The 20,170-nt window shown below is 39.5% G+C and overlaps 1 protein-coding gene and 1 pseudogene across 6 annotated transcripts in view; one reads left to right on the forward strand and one right to left on the reverse strand.

The window, feature by feature from the left end:
- Positions 1-20,170, forward strand: part of RABGAP1L (RAB GTPase activating protein 1 like) — a 762,700-nt gene that overhangs the window by 603,487 nt on the left and 139,043 nt on the right. For 5 of the 6 annotated variants that reach the window (XM_025877662.2, XM_073900045.1, XM_073900044.1 and 2 more), the window contains one exon: positions 15,364-15,492. In XM_025877662.2, coding sequence (XP_025733447.1) covers positions 15,364-15,492 — 129 coding nt within the window. Of the gene's footprint in view, positions 1-5,882; positions 6,551-15,363; positions 15,493-20,170 lie in introns of those variants that run through there. The other variant, XM_025877666.2, reaches the window with a different exon arrangement.
- Positions 2,413-5,897, reverse strand: LOC141374036 (male-enhanced antigen 1 pseudogene; annotated as a pseudogene).

The following is a 20,170-nucleotide window of genomic DNA, read 5'->3' on the forward strand; positions in this document are numbered from 1 at the left end:
AACCAATACCTTTAACGTGGTTATGCCTTAAGTCTTATGAGAGGTCAGACCATTCTTAAACACTAGGTAAGTCTATAATATTTTACAGGAATCTTTTTTCCCCTTTGAATTCCTATAAACTTGTTACCTGAACTACCCACCACGATGTCAGTTAATTATGTATTTTATTTTGTACTCCAATTCTTCAGGGTATGAATTCCAGCTACAAAATAATGAGACTCATTTCCCTGTGATACAGCCTATATGCTCAGTCTCATTACATTTCATTTTAGCCTTTTCTTCAAGTAGCGTGAATAATACATAAAGTTAGAAGCAGCATCTGGTGTATCTTTCTACCTCCGGAAGCATGTAGCAGAGCTTGAACTTGAATGGCAGAGTGTGTGCTGTGCAGGATTTTACATGTATGCCAAGATACCAATACTACTTACTGTGTCATCTTTATTTGACCTGTTTGTTGGATCTTAGGAACTTGCCAAATTATTGAGAGTTCATCTTTTAGGAAGTCATCTATCCAGGGGCATCTGAGTGGCTCAGTGGGTTAAGTATCTGCCTTGGGCTCAGGTCATGATCCCGGGTCCTGGGATGGAGCCCCAAGTCAGGCTTCCTGCTCAGCGGGGACCCTGCTTCTCCCTCTCCCTCTGCCCTCCCCCCTGCTCGTGTTCTGTCTCGTGTTCTCACTCTCTCTCAAATAAATAAATAAAATCTTTAAAAAAATAAAAAAAGTAAAAAGTTGTCTATCTTACAAAAAAGAAATAACTAGAGAATTCAGTTTTTGCCCTTTTACCTTTCCAAGTTGAGAAGAGTATAGGTCCTTTCCTACTTATTGCTAAGTGTTTAAATCTTCAAGGTTAGAACTGAAGAGGCAATTGGTCTCACAGGAATGTCTTTTATCGGTATTTGGCTAATTCTCTTTTTAATAATACGTTCAGAGTCCTTTTTGTCTTTCTCACCCTAAACCAGGTGAACACAATGCATTTTATACTTGCTCTCCTCTTCTATAGGACTTCCTGGACAGACTAGCACTCACCCTCTTCTAGGCACTTTATATGCATTAACTTACTAAGTTTCTAGAGCAACTTGGCTAGATATGTGACATTAGCATTTTACAGAGACTCAAAGAATATTAAGTAATTTACCTATGTCATACAAGTAAATATGACTAAACGATAGTATAATAAGCAATGCCCTGTTTTGCTCCTAGAGATATGTTTAATTCTCCTTACTCTTGGGTTTAGGTCCAGGTCAGTCCCACTAGTAGGAGCCTACTTTTGTCCGCATCCATTGTGAATACCAAAGAGGTGACTAGATCATTATACAGTGTTGTTCTTCCTTTTATGGTGTCCACATCCTGCTTTATCTTTGTTTGAATGCGTCTCGGAGTTTAAGCTCTTGCAGATTAGAAAATGTTTCCTTTTTCACTGTAACCCCTGAAGTAACTACTTAGCATGTTTTTTTGCACTCAGTGTTCTTAATTACAATTCCATAAAATTAAGTCGAATATGCTTTTCATTTTACAGTGGGAGTCCGTTTATGTCCTGCACATGTCCAGCAGTCCTGACACTGTGGATTGGCGTAGGGAGAGCACTCAAGCACGAGGCTCTGATGAGGACCGCCCCGCCATCCACCTGATCCCGGCACTCCAGAGAGAGGGCCTTCTATTTTTTAGACCATGGCTTAGGGACCATTGCCTCGTCCTCTTTTCTTTTCTCTCACTCTGCTTCATTGCATGATTCATCCAAATTTCCCATATTAGCTTCAGCTTGCTGTTGAACTTCCTTACAGATTGTTTTTAAAAAATCTTCATACTAGTTTGTGTAAGGAAATTTGAGAAATCATGTATTTTTAACTGCTTAATTTAGAAGAGTTTTTTCCTACCATTAGTTTCATCTTTGAACTACTTTATAACTCAAAAATTTATTTCTCCGAAGTGTACTGTACTGAATCTCATCAGCAATAAATAAATTACTTGGAGAGTTGGGGAGGAAGAAGAGAAAATGCTCACTGAGATGACTCACTCTTGTATGGCTTCAAAAATGCCTGAATCCATTCTTCCATTTCACCAAGTGATGTTCTAGAAGAGTTATTTTACCTGATACTGATCAACAGCTTATTCTCAAAGGACAGCCTGAAAAATTATGGAAATGTTGAAAACAAGGATGATTCTGGGGATGGGGGGCTGCTTATTAGAGGGTGCTTTATTCTCCATAGGGTGATACCTGCCGAGACGGATTGGGATTGGGCTGATGTCCCCATATATGCAGAACTGAATCAGCAGGTTTCTGAGAAGTCCAGTTCACCTTGTGGTAGAAAGGAAGACGAGAGGATGGGGATGAACATTACAACCTGGGATGTGTTCATTCCTCTGCGGGTTCTGGCCTGGAGTGCAGGGAGGTGAGACCCCTCTCAGTATGGTCATTTCCAGGCAGGGGATGCCTTCTGGGTCCAGAGGGCCTTCTGTACCGTATCTTCCCACTGGGAATTCTAGACCTTCAGCCTTTGCCCTTTTCACCAGCTCAGCATGTTCTGGGTCCATGGGAACAGAGCTGTAGTGGCTCTGTGCTGTTGTTCCCTTTCCATCTTCATCCTCACTCTTAACTGTGGGTCTGGCCTGTGAAGCCCGAGGACCTGGATCCACTTCCGCGTGTCAGCAGCTACATCTTCTCCTTCCCCCATAGTGCTGGCTCTGCCTTCTCTGGTTCAGCATCTTGGTTCGGGGGCCTCCCCCAACTTCCCCCTTCCTCCTGTTCTTCCTCAGGCTGCTCACTGCTCCAAACCCCATGCCTTCTGCAGGGCTCTGGTGTGGCCCCAGTTCCTCAGGTTGGTTGGGGAAGGTATGCTCTGGACCCATGTCATCTCCCCACAAAACCACTGCTGCTCTCCCAGGAGGGGCCACTCAGAGCCCAGCCTGAACCTTACCTTCACTTCCTCAAGGATAATGCATTTTTGAGGGGCAGGATGATGGAGAGATGAGGAAAACTGAAATACAGGACCACTTGTTGGTAATTGTTTTAAGTGTAACTCGGTTTGCTCATTAAAATATCATACTTTGGCTATTACATTTAATAGAACTTCTTTTGTGAGCCTCAGAGCCAAACCATAGTTCTGAAGTCTTTTGATTAATTTTGACTTCTTACCAGAATCCGTTTGGGCAAGATATTCTTTGTTTCTGGTTTATATAAGAAAAAATAAATGCTTCTGCCAGTGTTCTTTTAAACCAAGTCAGTTGCATGGAAACATTTCCCCTAGCTTTTAAAAAATATATCAATCCAAAAAAAGTCCTATAAGCAAAAGAGTCACTGAATTCTCCCTTTGCAAGTAAAAATGTCCCTTTGTTCTTTTTTTTTTGTCCCCTTGTTCTTAAACGAGAAGCTTCCATGACAGTGCTTTTCACACTTACACAGCAGTAGCATAGTCTTTTCAAACAGAATCTCCTGTAACTCCAGTATGTAAACAAGGTAAAAATGGAGCTGTTCCCTGAGGGGTGTGTGTGTGTTTGTGTGTGTAAGGGTAGGCTATGAAAGGCCCAGAATCTCTGCCCTCAGCCTTACAGTCTCCCCCTTCCAGCTGAACCAGCCCCACCCTGGGTAGCCCATCAGACATTTCCTCCAGAACCTTAGGGATCTGAATATCTGTATCTATGTCTATATCTATATCTAGGTATAGATAGATGTCATATTCTAATGGTTTTGATCATTTTACATTAAAATCTCTAGTTTTTTAAGAAATTATTTTTGGAGGGGCACTTAGGTGGCTCAGTTGGTGGAGTGTCCAACTCTTGATTTTGACTCAGGTCCTAATCTCAGGATCTTGAGATGGAGCCCTGCAGCGGGCCAGCGCTGGGCATGGGGCCTGCTTAAGATTCTCTCTCTCCCTGCCCCCGCCCCCAGCACACACACGCTCTTTCTCTCTATATATAAAAAAGAAAGAAAAATCAGGACGCCTGGGTGGCTCAGTTGGTTAAGCATCTGCCTTCAACTCAGATCATGATCCCAGGGTCCTGGGATCGAGTCCCACATTGGGCTCCCTGCTCAGTGGGGAGCCTGCTTCTCCCTCTGCCTGCTGCTCCCCCTGCTTATGCTCTCTCTCTCTCTCTGACAAATAAATAAAATCTTAAAAAAAAAATCATTTTGGGGGGAAAAAGAAAAATAATTTATGGAAGAAATAAGGGCTTGACAAACAATATATAAATATCTTATTTGAGATTTTGTTAATACTCAGGGCACCTGGGTGGCTCAGTTGTTAAGCATCTGCCTTCGGCTCAGGTCATGATCCCAGGGTCCTGGGATCGAGCCCTGCATCGGGCATCTTACTGCACGGGAAGCCTGCTTCTCCCTCTCTCACGGTGTCTCTCTCTGTCAAATAAATAAAATCTTAAAAAAAAAAAAAGAAACAAAAGGTTTTGTTAATGCTCGAAATGTTTAACAAAAAAATGTTTTATTGAGTTTTGGAAAAAGGAACTAAATATTCTGTTAAAGCAGGCAATATTTCCCTTTAACCCCAATTCTGTAATTAATCTATTTTTTTAAGATTTTATTTATTTATTTGACAGGGAGAGACACAGCGAGAGAGGGAACACAAGCAGGGGGAGTGGGAGAGGGAGAAGCAGGCTTCCTGCGGAACAGGGAGCCCAATGCGGGGCTTGATCCCAGGACCCTGGGATCATGACCTGAGCCGAAGGCAGATGCTAAACGACTGAGCCACCCAGGCGCCCCTGTAATTAATCTATTTCTTTAACCAAGATCAGAGAGATAAGCTGATGTTTCTATTTTGTTACTTACAGAGATCTATAACTCTTATTTGTCAGAGAAGGAAACTTAAGACTCAGAAGGAACCAGCTGTGATTCTCTAGTCCTCTTACTCTATCATACTACAACTTACATGGAGAAACTGATCTGGTATTCACCCCAGAACCCAGAACAAGATTCTGAATATGATTAGTTAATTGTTAGCTAAAGTTTAGAAACTGCTCCTAAAGGGGATCTTGTCTTTTTGCCTTCATTTGGCTGTAACTGATTATTCACATCAAGGAACTTAATATGACACATACTAAGACTGTAAAATTTTAAAGCATGGATAATCCTCAGTTATATTATTAGTAGGGAAGGATTAATTTGAGCACAGAGCATCAAAATAATGTTTTGAGCTATTAAATGAGTGTTTATCAGGGTCTGTGGCTTAAGAAAGTTATTACTGCTCTGAGAATCTCAACTTTAACGGTTCCTTAGATGTATGCTCATTATTGATGTTGTAGGTTTTTATGTTTTGTCATACTGCATGTTTATAGAAATCTTACTTTTAATTATGGCTTCCCAGAATGCTGAAATGCTTCACATTCTAGCATTGCAAAAGTCATTATTATTGCATAAACACTGCAACTTGAGGGTGTGTCGTTTCTTGGAAGCTCGGTCTTGGCTCTCTGTTTATCTTGTATCGTTTCACCCTAAACCTCTCTTCTGTAGAGCTTTCAGTCATCGAACCAGGATTGGAGCATCCCACTTTAAATACGCAGCATAAAATCAGACTTTTATCTGTTGTCCTTATTAGAAAGCAAGAGTAAAGAAAGGTCAGCCTTTTAGCTGGCCAGCTGTCTGGTCCTTCTGCAAGCATTCCATGTCAAGAGAAGCTAGTTGTCTGTCTCTGGCTTTCGGCTTCAGCAGCATAAGCCGTCAGACTCACACTGATTGAAGGTGGACTGGGAGGGAGAAGCACATCTGTCCAACGGCTCGCCATTGGCTTCTTATTACAGCATTCTCCCCCGAGACACTCTGCATGCTCATTCACCTACCTCCTCCTCTTCCCTCCCCTTCCTCCCCTACCCCTTCATTACTGATTCCCAGCGAGAGGCGTCGGCGGCCGCAGCGCCGCTTGTCACGAATCAAGGATTGCAATGAGCTCATCCTTTTCTCCTTGCAGCTTCACAACTGCCCTGGCTTCCCGGCTGCCGCTGCTTCTGTCTGCTCACACGCGCACACACACACACACACGCACGCACGCACACGCGCGCACACACACGCACGCACGCACACGCGCGCGCACACACACACTCACATGCTAGACCCTTCTGAGCTGCTGGTACATTTTAACACATGTATCTGAACTCTCCTGCATCACTCTTGGCCATTTTCTTGCATTCGATTGCTTTTGCCGTTTTTTTATTTAGATCAAAATTTGATTTCATTTTCCAGTCTACTTTGGGGCTCTTGCACAGTGGATAATTTAGCCAAAATGTTCTTGCTGTGGAGACGTTAGCTGACAATTCCCACCACAGCCTGGCTTGTGCGTGCTCCTGGGGAGACCTAAGCCTGGCTCCCCTCCCACTGCAGTTCTCAAAATTGTGGATAAGAGATCCAGCTTTCTCATTCTGGATACCTACTTACTGCTCATGGAAGAAGGGGTGCCCTGCCCAGCCCCAGCTGCTAAGCTCACACCTCCTGTCAAAAAGTCCCAGGACATGCACGACGAGAGGAGCAAGCTGGTGAATGAGTATGCATGTCGGGTGCTGGAACTTCTGGGGATGGGGCATCGTCTGTTTGTGCCTCGGCTTCTGGCGGTGAGACTGTTTTTCATTGAACTTCATTTGTAAGGAATCTGCCACCCTCTGTGAGAATTCCTGTATCCCTAAAAGAGGCTTGCAGTCTCCTTTTTCTTCTCCTCTTCCCCACACTACCAAGCAGGAAGTGCTCAGTGGCCGCTGCCCTGGGGCTCTGGCTGAGCCTGCTCCAGGCCACTCCTTAATTGGCTAGAGGAGATCTGGCTCTTTTCTAAAAGCCAAGGGCCACATTAGTGGCATTATCTCTGTGGCAGGGGGAAAAAAAAAAACGTTTTTCTGGCTGCCTAGACTCAGCAATAAAGCAGAATACCCAAGCGCTTGATGTAGGCATTCCGTTATTTACGTCTCCAGAAGGGTTAAATTTCACAACAGACGTTATTGCTACCTATCTAGGCTACTGTGGTTTGCGTTCTAACCTCACCATTTGATTGCCAACTTGATTTTTTTTTTCCTGGATAGGGAATTTTACCCCCTAAAAATCCCTGGGTGGGAAATTGGAAAATTTCTCTTCTGGAATGCTCGAATTGTGTATCTATGAAGCAGTTTAAAGCTGTTGGGTCTGTGCTGTGAATCTGGGAAGTCTGGCTTGCTTGTTTTTTGATTTCTGAACAAGAGGAAAATCACCCTTCCTCACTTCCTACCAAGGGTTAAAATTAAATACCCACAATCGCTGGTGCAGGGTTTCTTTTTAGTGGTTTGAGAACTATACCTAGCAACTGTTCTATAATGTAATTGGCCTACAGTAGTCCTATACCATTATTTGGTAATTGAACAAGAATAATTAAGCTTTGTCTATTTTATACAGTGGAGTTTAATACCATTCCAGACTGTTCTTTCGTTATGGTTCTGTCATATTTGAGTCTTTTCAGAAGTACAATGTTGACTGAATTTAACACTTTTCTCTCATGTATCTCTCTTCAGTCTAGTTCATCTCTGTTTATATTATCTTTGCAATTATCAATTCAGTCTTCATGTATGTATTTGCATGCAGGTATCATCCCCCTTGTTAAATCATAACATTTTAGGTAGCTGTATACATGAGGGGTTTTTCACCCTGAAGAAAGTCTGTTTATCATTGTGAGATGAAGTTAGAAGCAATGACCAGCATATAATTATGGGGGAGGGGGTATTTTTGAGAAATATAATTTCTTTGTCATTTAAGAAATAAAAAGGTTCAGTACATATGTTTTAGTGCCCAGGTGAGGTCATCAGTGCTCACTTGAATTCTGTTTCCCTGAATCTCATTTTTCTTAATAAAAGAGAAAACTGAAGGTTTATGTTCTATTAGAAAGGAGGTTTTTTTTTTTTTAAGTGAAATAAGCATTTTATTCAGGAGCTCTAACACTGTTAAGTGCTAAATATATTTCAACAAATTCTCTACATCTCTTTGAGAAGTCCGTTTTGGGTCTCATATACTTTCGTATACTTAAAGACTACTTAACTCTGTGGCTCCAGGGCTCCCACTCCTAACTTTCCAGTAACCTGGTGCTGCCTTCCTTTGGCACTTTACACTTTCAGTGCTTTGAAGGAAAACATAAATGGATAACTAAGACTGTCTCTCATACTTAAATTTGCATTAGGGTTGAATTTAAACTACCTCTAGTTTAAAACAGATTATCAGCAATAAAATCCACAAGGAGGTGGGTTCATAAGCTTCAGATCTTCTGGAAGTCATGTGTATGTCGCAACCATATGAAGTTGGCTTGGTTGCCCAATTAGATATTCAAGGTAGTATGTTTCTTAGGTTGTTTTGGGCTCTCACATTCAGAGTCTAGGTAATGGTGCCATTTGCATTACATATGAAAAGTATGTACTGAGTTGTCTATAGGGTCATTTGACAATCTCTGATTTTGTTATACAGTATTGTACTTAAAAGATTATTGATAGAACTAGGGTACTCTACAGTTTGGGAAATCACATGCCCTTTAATTAGCAATATGGCTGTGAATTAAGATAAGCTATCCAATGAGTTACTGCGTAAAGTTTTTTTAGCATGTGTACCAGGAGGATGTACAGTTGTTCAGCCTTGTGTTATTGGACTGGCTAATGATGTGGGATCGATGGCTGATATGCACAGGGTGGTCCTGAGAGGAATCCTGCCACATGCAATATTGCAATCTTTCCATTACCACTCAAAAGGGGCAGGCACTGAAGTTTTGGTTTTTAGATAAGTTTTAAACATGAATGCATGTAGGTTAAACACATGTAAATACTTCATTTTACTTTAAAGATTCCAGTAGTTTTTCTTTTTTCATGTAAGTTAATTTTCTTGATGGACCGATCAAATAAATCAAGATTTGCCAAGACAGTGTTGTAGATTTGGACTTTGAGCCTTACTCATTGTCCCCTGATTCACAGAGGGACCATCAAACTACTAGAATACCAAGCACATTTGAAAAAATTTTTTTAAGTTTTCTTTAAATTACATTTGAAAATTTTGCTTCTAGTCCTTCGGGATATAGGTGTAGAGATACACCTACTAAAGAATAATTTCCCTTTAACAAATCAGGTACAAGTACTTCATTTCAGATATTACCCTAAGGCATAAGTTCTATGTGCTGACTCACCGAACACACGTTTCTTTGGTGAAATTAAAATACCAAAGCAAGAGATACAGGTATCCTAGATACCAGCTAAGTAATGTTTCCCTCTCCTAAAGCCTGTGCTTCCAAATGATTTCAGACTTCCAAAAATCTGTCTCTACTGAATAGAAATCCTGTTAGACACTATAAAGGAAGAAAAAGCCATTTGTGGTAAAAATAGTGAAGGTAAGAAAGAGAACCATACCTAGATTTAAAAAAAATAATTCCCTAAAATAATCAAATCTAGAATTTGCTGCTTATTGGAGGCCCTTGAAGAAAGATTGATCATCCAAGAGTCGTGAGAGGTTCAGAATAGAAGCATCTAGAGCTAACACCCAAATGTTAGAACTGTTCCTTTCCACCCACCCTGCCTCTTTAAAAAAAAAAAAAAATCACTTTAAAATGTGATACTCTTGCACTGAATTTTTCAGTGGGAAAAACACACTCAAAATGGTATCATCGGTGACACATAGCCAGAGTCCATACTCTGTTAAGTGTGTGAAATTTGAAGAAAAAGGAAAAACTTTCATTCTACTCCTGTTCAAAATCTCCCTTTTATCCCTTTAGATTTTATTAGCTGTTATATGGCGTGGGAAGTTATTACCAGATCATTCTATATTAATATCAGTGTTGGCTATAGTTTCAATACTGATACTGTGGGCACTGTGCACAGTGAATCCAAAGGAGGATTGATTACTGAAATGAAAAACCAGAGGAGCAAATATGTCTCCCATTCTTCTGTTTTAACTGTTGCAAGGATTGCTCATTGAAGAGAGATTACAACTCTCAAAACTTAAAGACTCAAATATAAAAGTTGCCGTGCATACTTCTGATGCCCTTCAAAATGTAAAAGTCAATTTTTATATTAAAATAAGTTCTACATCTACTTTTTAATTTGCATTTTATTAATTGTGGCTTTTTAACACTGGGTATGCTTGAAGTGGAGCTTTTATGAATTCATAGAACAAATTTATGTTGGTGTCTGTCATGTGCCTGGCAATTTGCTTAATTCATTTTACTGGAGGAAGTGGGAAGGATACCTAAATTAACATCCTACTTAAACAAACAAAAATCCTACTTACCTTTTCCCTCTGGATATTTCTCTTTACCTACTTGAAAGGAAACAGAAGTAGGACTGGTTGAAATGTTTTTAATTGTCTAGGTAATCTTTTTATATAATTCTATTCAAATGAAGAAAGAAGTAATATTCCCTTTGGAGGTATAATTGATAAACATGTTCCATACCATCACTTAAAAGGATTTGACAGCAAGTTTGGGGAGCAAAAGATGAGTATTAATAAAACCACTGATTTTCAAAAGTTGTCATTTATTCTTATTTAAAAGCTGATAAGGGTTCTGTATTTTGCAAGGGAAGAAAACATGTCTTTGCTTATTTAGATTTCCCTAACTCTAATCTGTGTTACCTTCTGGCTAATATTACTTAAATAATTTCAGGAAAGCAATTGCATTTTCATTATGATACTTTTCCCTCATGATCATTCTGAAGGCAATATAGAAAAACTCTAAGAATTTCCCAGTTGAAGAACAGCCTTTCCAGCTGAAATCAGTTCTTCTAGCCTGACGGAGTTCTGTTGTAGTGAGCACAGATGGATAACGATATCCAGAAGCTGGCCTCTCCTCTTTTGGATACTTGGTTTGGTCCTTGAAATGTTTGTCTGCCTTTTAGGGGTGCATTTTTTTTTAAAGATTTTATTTATTTATTTGACACAGAGAGACAGTGAGAGAGGGAACACAAGCAGGGGGATGGGAGAGGAAGAAGCGGGCTTCCCGCTGAGCAGAGAGCCCGATGTGGGGCTCGATCCCAGGACCCTGGGATCATGCCCTGAGCCGAAGGCAGACGCTTAACGACTGAGCCACCCAGGTGCCCCATTAGGGGTGCATTTTTAAGGCTTGGGTCTTATCACAAGATCATGTGGTAAGCTTCTCTTCATTGTCGGGGTAGACAGGTAGCATTCATACATACAATTGTAAACTTAATTATAACCGTTAATTACGTTTACATCTCCGTAGCCAGTTTATTAATAAGCCGTGTGAAGTCATGTTTTAGTTTCATAGAAAGCGCTGCTACTTATATTTTGGACTAATACTGTTACATTAATGCTTGACAGTTGTGAAGCATATATATTTAACAAGATGATATGTACAGGGGCGCCCGGGTGGCTCAATCGTTAAGCATCTGCCTTCGGCTCAGGTTATGGTCCCAGGGTCCTGGGATCGAGCCCGGCATCAGGCTCCCTGCTCGGCGGGAAGCCTGCTTCTCCCTCTCCCACTCTCCCTGCTTGTGTTCCCTCTCTCGCTATGTCTGTCTGTCAAATAAATAAAATCTTTAAAAAAAAAAAAGATATGTACAATATAATTCAAACTTTCTTAAATATGTGTGTAGGGATAGGAAAAAATGATTATAAGCAATGTAACAAAATGTTAATTATGTTTGTCTCTGGGTAGTGAGACCTCTTAGGCTTTTAAAAAATATTTTCCATTTTGGGGAAAGTGAATATGTCATCAATAAAAAAATGTAGGATCCCAATATGTATATACACACATATGTATACAAATTATGATTTTACAAAGTATTTTAAAAAACCAAACAACTTTCTGGTAAATTCTTAGTGAGGTATGCAAATTTTTGCAGACCAAGAGGTATCTATTCCTCAATTGTAGAGGGAAAAACCTCTCACATACAGCTATCAGGAAATGGAGAGTTACCCCTATAAATTTATAATCTGCTTATGGCATAAAAAGGTATTTGGAGGTGATACTTAATGATTATGGAAGTCTCTTAAAGATAGAAAATTGGAGGAAAAAGCCCTTTAGAATCAAAGTAGGACTGCAGATTATCTTCTGGAGCAATGTCAAGCAAGGTTTTTGTTAATATACTTTTTGCTTATTGGCGTGTTCCCCGCCCCCCCCCAGGGTTGTCTTCTGACATATATATGTATATATATATGGTTTTTTTAAATTCACAATGAAATTAGCTTTATTTCAGTCCATGACAGGAATATAAGTTCTTACAACTTAGACTGCCTGCTTTATGGAATTAAAAATATCAGTGAGAGCAGGGTACTGTTTTTAGCTACTAAAATATCAGTACCTGAGCATATTTGAGCAACACAGAGACAACTTTCCAAACTGTCATTCCTTATATTTGTTTTGGGGTTCACCAAATGCACTCATAGGACTTACCTTATTTCCTTCTCAAATACTTGATGTTGAAGATGCTCCCTTCTTGAAGTAGAACAGTAAAGATGTAGGCAGCACCACAATTTAGCCAGAGTTGGGATCCGAATGAATTTATGTCATCCTTTGCAGCCTTGTTTGAGTGTCTTTAATTGCCAACTACTTTCTAGAAGCTGAGATTAGGGGACCAAATACCATGCAGTTTCCACATGTCTGTCTACCTGAGTCGTTCTGCCTTGTGATCGTTAGAGCGCCTCTCTGACAGGGCTTAGCTGAGTGGGCCATGGGATCTAGAGCATCATTAACGCAAGCAGTGTCTTGGAAAGGACAGTCACAGGGCACTTTGAATTCTGGTTTCCAGAGACTCAGCCCCAGCTGGGCTTTAGCCCCACCCAGGTGGGGAGCTTCTTGCTGCACCTCCCCTGAGTGGGTAGCCTCCTTCAGACAGCATCTCTTTGACCTGGCCACCCCTGCCTGACCAGAGGTCACGTGTCACAGGCTGTATGATTGCTCATCTTTAATCCTCACCTTTCTGCTTTTGCACGAACTCAGAGGCTGGACTTGAAATTAGGCCGTGGGCTGTATTAGGTAATCATGCTACTGCCTTCAGGCAAGAAACTGCACCACCATTTTGGGGCCATCTGTTACCAGGTAACTAAAGCTTGGTTGCCCAGAAAATAGAAGCAGTGGCCTCAAAGGCTTTGGGGTGGGGAGGATAGCTGGTCATCCTGCTTCCCCACAAACTCCAGAAGCAGTGTGTCTTGAGTTTTCCCGACAGTCACCAGAGAGCTGATCATCAAAGCCAGTATCACGGTGAGAAAGGAAGACTGGGGATGTGGTGTCTCCGGTATATCTGGCAGCTGGATGCTTTCCCAGCAATTCAGCAGTTGATACTTTGGTCAGAGAAGCCCTCTTTTAGGCTGACGTTTCCATAACAGTCTTTTCCCACTAAGTTAAGGTGAGTTGATAGCACTCTGTCGCGCTAAACATTCTACCACTTATCATTGCCATCGTGTCCAAGTGTCCAGGAGGGAGGAAGTCAATCTGAGATGTACCGAGGCTTGTTTTTCCACTGCTACTGTTAGCCTAGCTCTACTTTCTGATTTAAAGCTGAGGCAACCTGGTACCCCTGTGGAAATGCCTGCTGTATGTTTAAAAGGTAAGGGAGATGAAAGTAGAATTCATTCATTCAGTAAATTTTAATTGAGTACCTCCTATATTCTGGTTATTATTCTTGTCACTGTGGATACAGCAATGAACAAGACAGACAAGGCCCCTTTCCTTAGGAGGAAACAGATGTAAAATGGGAAAATGCGTTGGTGGAAAATTAGTTGATGGGCTGGGGGTGGGGGAGAATTTAAGTGCTCAGGAAAGGCCTCGCTCAGATTTTACATTTGAGCTAAAAATCTAAATCACAAAAAGTTGCTATCTTTATGAAAATCTGGGAGAAGACTGTCCAGGCAGAAGGAACAGCAAGGGCAGTTGCCTTCAGTTAGGAATGAACTTGGTGTGTACAAGAAACAGGAACAAGGCCAGTGTGCCTGGAACTTGAGAACAGGAGGGAGATGTGGTTCAAGACGACGTTGGAGGGGAAGGCAGGGGCTCCAGATCATGAAGGGTCTTGTGGGCTATGGTAACAATTTTGGATTTCATTCTGAGCACAGTAGGAAGCTCTGGAGGGCTTTACGCAGAAGAACCACATGATGTGAAAGGGTATCATCTGGCTATGATAAGGAGAGTGGATTGTGGGGAAGAAAATGGAAACGGGGAGACCAGTTAGTGGGTTACTGCAGTGGCTCACCTAGGAGATGACATGTCTAATGGCTTGGGGACCAGGGTGCTGAAGATGACTCAGGCCCTGTGAAGAGCAGGAATTTCTCTGACTTTTCTTTCAGGACAGCCTTTAAGGTTAATCAGCTCTACATTTGAATCTAAATAAAGTAATATTTTGAACCAGCACATAGTTTATTATTTCTAGCCATCCTGGTTTGTTTTGTTTTTTTCATTTTATTACTGAAGTTTCTGACAATTTCTGACTCTTAAAACATCTCATTTCTCTTTGGCTTACTTCTGTGTGCCCTGTCTGCTTAATCTGTAATTTGTATCAGGGTGTTTGCCGAAGATTGCTTATAGTTGTTTATTAAAATACTTCTGGCCTTTCTTTTTCTTTCTTTCTTTCTTTTTTTTTTAAATCGGCTCCCCACCCAATGTGGGGCTTGGACATACAACCCCAAGAAGATCAAGAGTCACAGGCTCTACGCACTGAGCCAGCCAGGCGCCCCTTATTGTCTTTCTTATTACAAAATCTTTACTGCAGAAAATACAGCAAAATATAAGGGTAAAAACCCCTGTGACCCCACTATCCAGAGAAACTTTTTATTTCCTTTCCGTCTTTTTTCTATGCATGCATATATTTATTTTTAAGTGGTTATTTCTTGAAGAAGTAAATTTTGCAAGCAGTTTTCATAAGAAGTTCGCTAGTTAAGTGATTCGCTTCATTTACTTTTTCATAGCATTCTTTAAGGTGGGGGATCAATTTCTTATTTTCTTGAACTGCTGTTGTCATTAGTTGAAAGGCCTTCTCCCATTAGGTGTTCATTATATAATTTTAATGTGTTTTGATTACATTGTCTATGTCTTCAGCCAAGTTTCTAATAATATCCTTAGAACACCCAGCAAGCTAAAATCATAGATTAGACCCAGAGTTAAAATTTTTTGCTTTTCTGGCATTTTTTTTTTTTCCCCTCCAGAGCTGTAACTTGGTTAGCTTTGCTGGGATCCACCATTCTAATCTTCAGGTTATGTAAATTAAATATGTTAGCCTATTAATTAATTCTTATACTGCACCTAGGATTTGTGGTGACTTATTTCAGCCTATAGTAAAGAGGTTAGAAATCTATTCCTAAAACCTTGTGGAACTAAGCTAGGTCTTAGCTACAAAGATGCATTCGGGAAAATAGAAATTCTTTTTTCAATGTATTTGTCCTGAAGGCATGCTAAAATGTAATGATGATTCTTGGGATTATTTTGCAGACCTCAAAGGAAGATCTTCTGCAGGCTGATTTTGAAGGTGCTTTAAAGTTTTTCAGAGTTCAGCTTCCAAAGAGATACAGGGCGGAGGAAAATGCCAGAAGACTGATGGAGCAGGCTTGCAATATTAAGGTAAGGTACATGGATTTGTATATAATAAAAACAGAACTTGAATGCAGAAAGAACGTGGCCGATTATATAAAACCCTTTCTCTATACGTTGCTGGATTTTGACTACGTTTAAGGTGATACTGTGTATGAACTAGTCTCTCCCAGACGTTTTTGTGAGGCTGGTATGTGTATAATACCTTCTAGTAGGACTTGGAGTGAAAGTTAGTAGGTTCAGATTGAAACAATAGGAAGACAAACATTTATCTTATAGGTAGGGCTTTAGAATGGACTGCTGTGATAGTGGTTTCCATGACAGCAGACTTAGTATTTAGCTTTTGGCCATCTGTTTTAGGATTATTTACGACAAAGCAAGAAAAGCCTGCTTAGGCAGTGCTTTCTTTTCTCCAAGGGACTAGGAAAGCTTTGAGTCTTGATCTGCCCGTTCCTACCCACATCTGCAAAATGGCCATGGATATATTGTTCCTTAGCCTATGTCTCATAAAACTAAACAAGTTTCATATAATAATTTGATGTGGAAATTTCTATCAAGAAAATTATGGTATCAAGATGAGAGAGCACATTTTTTAAAGATTTGGAACCAATTTATTGATGTTAATTCTTGTACCTCTGGAATATATAAGGGAATCTTCTTACCTAACTATGACATAAATATAAATTTCCCTTCTGAACAAAGAGACAAAGATCCCATGTCTTATGGACCTTATGTTCTTGCAGAAGGAAACAGATAATAAATGACTAAAATAATAAATAATATATTTAATATGCTGGAAAGTGATAAATAGCTAGGAAAAAAGGAAAAGTAGGGTGAAATAAGCAAGACTGGATTGGTGAGGAGAGGGAAAGTTACAGTTGTTAATAGGTAGTCAGAGTAAGTAGACCTCATTAAAAAGGTGAAGGAGAGGGGTTAGTCATGGAGATGTCTAGGGGAAGAGCGTTCCAGCCGAGACAACAGCTAGTTCAAAGGCCCTGAGGCTGGCTCATGCCTGGTGGGTTTGAAGAACAGCAAGAAGGTCAATGTAGCTGGAGTGAAGTGAATGAAAATGAGAGTAATAGAAGAGAGCCCACAAGGAGCCAGAAAATGTAGGTCTTTGTAAGGATTCAGACTTTACTTTGAGTGAAGTGGGTAGCTCTTGCAGGGTTTTAAGTGGAAGAGTGATATGATCTGTCTGAGGTTTTAGAGGATCACAGGGCTTACTGTGTTGAAAACAGACTGCAAGAAAGTAAGGGTGGAAGTAGGGAGGTCAGACAGGGGGTTTTGCAGTAATCCTGTTGAGAAATAATGATAGAGTTTACCAGGGTGATAACAATGAGATAGAGATGGAGTGGAGACAGAGGTAGCTGGAACCTGAGTATATTTTGAAAGAGAACCAAAAGGATTTCGTGATACATTACACATGAGTATGAGAGGAAATGAGTCAACATGACTCCATAGATTTTGGATTAGGAGATTAGAAGATTGAGATGCCATTGGGTTATTAAGCTCATTACTTAAAATGTACTTTGACACAGACTTCATTTAAGCATCATACCCACTCGAACACTTTTTTGGTGTAACACTGTTGTTTTTGATCTTAACTTATTTTAAAGTGAATTCTAAATGTCGAAAAGTGCAATTCAGTGCTGAAAGTAAATAACCGAACAGAAAAAAATATATTGTCTTTCAAATGAATTATATATTTAAAAAAAAATCATTTTCCAAAGATACTAAAGCAAAATAAACCTCTGAGTCTTCATCCTGAAATGCAAACTTGTAAAGCCTTCCAGACTGATTATTTTATTTGGCTGGGCCAAATGACTAAGCATGAGCCACATTTGTCTGTAGACTTTGAAAATACATTTCAGTAGTCATGGTGGCTTTGATTGAATTTTTTGGGTGGTATGTTTGAAAGGTAGGCTCCAGCCCTCTGATTGTTCCAGAGCTGTCAGAGAAAGGTACTGTAACTAGAACAGTACTTTAGGAATCTGTTAAAATAAAACATTCATTTCTAAGAATGAGATGAGAGAATTAGGAGGTACAGGTAAGGTAGAAAGTTAAATGTCTTCAAGGGAAATTTGATAACATCGGACAATCACTGAGAATGGAAAACCCAGGAAGCAATCCAAAATTGTGAGATGTACAGGGAAGGATTTTTTCCAATATAATTTATGAAGCTCCTCAGAGGATGGAGGCAATTAACAATGGTGAAACCAGAAACATGGTATCTTAAAGGCACAGAAACTTAAAATGTTAGAAAGTAAGTTCAAAATAGGATCTGAGTGAAATATTTCTGGAATGAACATGTGCAACCAGAATGATTTGTGTGAACATGAGCAGATAGACGTGAATTTTTATTTTAAGTAATAATGAATTATTTGATTTTGTTTTTTGTTTTTAGGTCTTATTTTGGGTTTTGTTTTTTGTCTTTGCATTATCTAAGGAGAGTAACTTTTTCTTAGCTGTATAAAACAGTACTCACAAGACACCATGTTTATTAAGGTATAGTTGATAACATTATATTAGTTTCAGTTGCAAAATTGAGAAATGATCACCACAATACGTCCACTTAACTCCTGTCACCATCCATAGTCACAAAATATTTTTTTCTTGTGGTAAGAACTCTCCTAGTGGCAGTATGGTATTATTAACTATAGTCATCATGCTGTATAGTATATCCCCATGACTTATTTATTTTATAATGAATAATGTCATCATTTTATAATGAAATTTGTACCTTTTGACCCCCTTCACCCATTTTACCCACCTTACCCCCTGCCTCAGGCAGTCTGTTCTCTGTATCCCTGAATTTGGTATTTTTGTTTTTTTTAGATTCTACATATATGTGAGATCATCTGGTATTTATCTTTTTCTGTCTGACCTATTTCACTTAGCATAATGCCATCAAGTTCCATCCATATGGTGCCCAATGGCAAGATTTAATTCTTTTTTGTGGCTGAATAATATTCCATTGTGCATGTATACCACATTTTCTTTAGCCATTCATCCATCAGGGGCCATTTAGGTTTCCATTGCTGGCTATTGTATATAATGCTGTAATGAACATAGGGGTGCATATTATCTTTTCAAAGTAGTGTTTTTGTTTTATTCAGATAAATACCCAGAAGTGAAATTACTAGATTGTATGGTAGTTTTGTTTTTAATTTTTTTGAAGAACTGTCATTTGCATAATGCAAATTTACATTTCCACAATTGCACAAGGGTTTCCTCTTCTCCACATCCTGGCCAACACTTATTTATTTCTTATCTTTTTGATAATAACCACTCTTAACAGATGTGAAGTGATACCTCATTTTGGTTTTGATTTGCATTTCCCTGATGATTAGTAGTAGTGCTGGGCACCTTTTCATGTACCTGTTGTTTGTCTATATGTCTTCTTTGGAAAAATGTCTGTTCAGGTCCTCTGCCCAGTTTATAATCAGATTGTTTGGTTTTTTTTTTTGCTGTGGAGTTATAGGAGTGCTTTATATATTTTGGATATTAACTCTTTATCAAACATATGATTTGCAAATATTTTCTACCATTCAATAGGTTGCCTTTTCAGTTTGTTGATGATTTTCCTTTGCTGTGCAAAAGTTGTTGCTAGTTTGTTTGTTTGTTTGTTTAAACTCATGGGGCTTGAACTCACAATCCTGAGATCAAAACCTGAGCTGAAATCAAGAGTCAGATCCTTAACGGACTGAGCCACCCAGGCACCTCTGTGTAAAAGCTTTTTAGTATGATGTAGTCCCATTTGGTTTATTTTTGCTTTTGTTGTATTTATTTTAGATGTCAAATCCAAAAAAAATCATCACCAAGACACATCAAGGAGCTCACCACCTATGTTTTCTTCTAGTTTTTTTTTTTTTTTTTAAGATTTTATTTATTTATTTGACATAGGGAGAGACAGCGAGAGCAGGAACACAAGCAAGGGGAGTGGGAGAGAGAGAGGAAGGCTTCCTGCCAAGCAGGGAGCCTGTTGTGGGGCTTGATCCCAGGACTCTGGGATCATGACCTGAGCTGAAGGCAGACGCTTAACGACTGAGCCAGCCAGGCGCCCCTCTTCTAGGAGTTTTATGGTTTAAGGTCTTATGTTCAAGTTTTTTATCCGTTTTGAGTTAATTTTTGTGTTTGGTATAAGATAGTGGTCCAGTTTCATTCTTTTGCATATGGCTGTCCAGTTTTTCCATCACCATTTATTGAAGAAATTGTCCTTTCCCTATAGTATGTCCTGGCTCCTTTGTTGTAAATTAATTGACCATATATGCATGGATTTATTTCTGGCTTCTCTATTTTGTCCCATTGGTCTGTGTCTGTTTTGTTTTATGCTGCTATCATATTGTTTTGATTACTTTGGCTTTGTAATGTTGTTGAAGTCAGAGAGTGTGATGCCTCCAGCTTTGTTCTTCTTTCTCAAGATTGCTTTGGGTATTTGGGATCTTTTATGGTTCTATACAAATTTTAAAATTGTTTGTTCCGTTTCTGTGAAAGATGTCATTGGAATTTTGATAGGGATTGTATCGATCTATAGATTGCTTTGGGTGTATGGACATTTTAACAATATTAATCTAACCTGTGAACACGGAATATCTTTCTATTTATTTGTGTCTTCTTTAGTTTCTTTCATTAATGTCTTATAGTTTTCAGTGTACAGATCTTTCCTTGGTTAAATTTATTCCAAGGTATTTTTTGATGCAAGTATAAA

This window comes from Callorhinus ursinus, unplaced genomic scaffold, assembly GCF_003265705.2.
Source record: "Callorhinus ursinus isolate GAN/ISIS: 27379988/994484 unplaced genomic scaffold, GSC_fseal_2.0 scaffold13, whole genome shotgun sequence".
In the NCBI taxonomy this organism is placed as follows: Eukaryota; Metazoa; Chordata; class Mammalia; order Carnivora; family Otariidae; genus Callorhinus; species Callorhinus ursinus.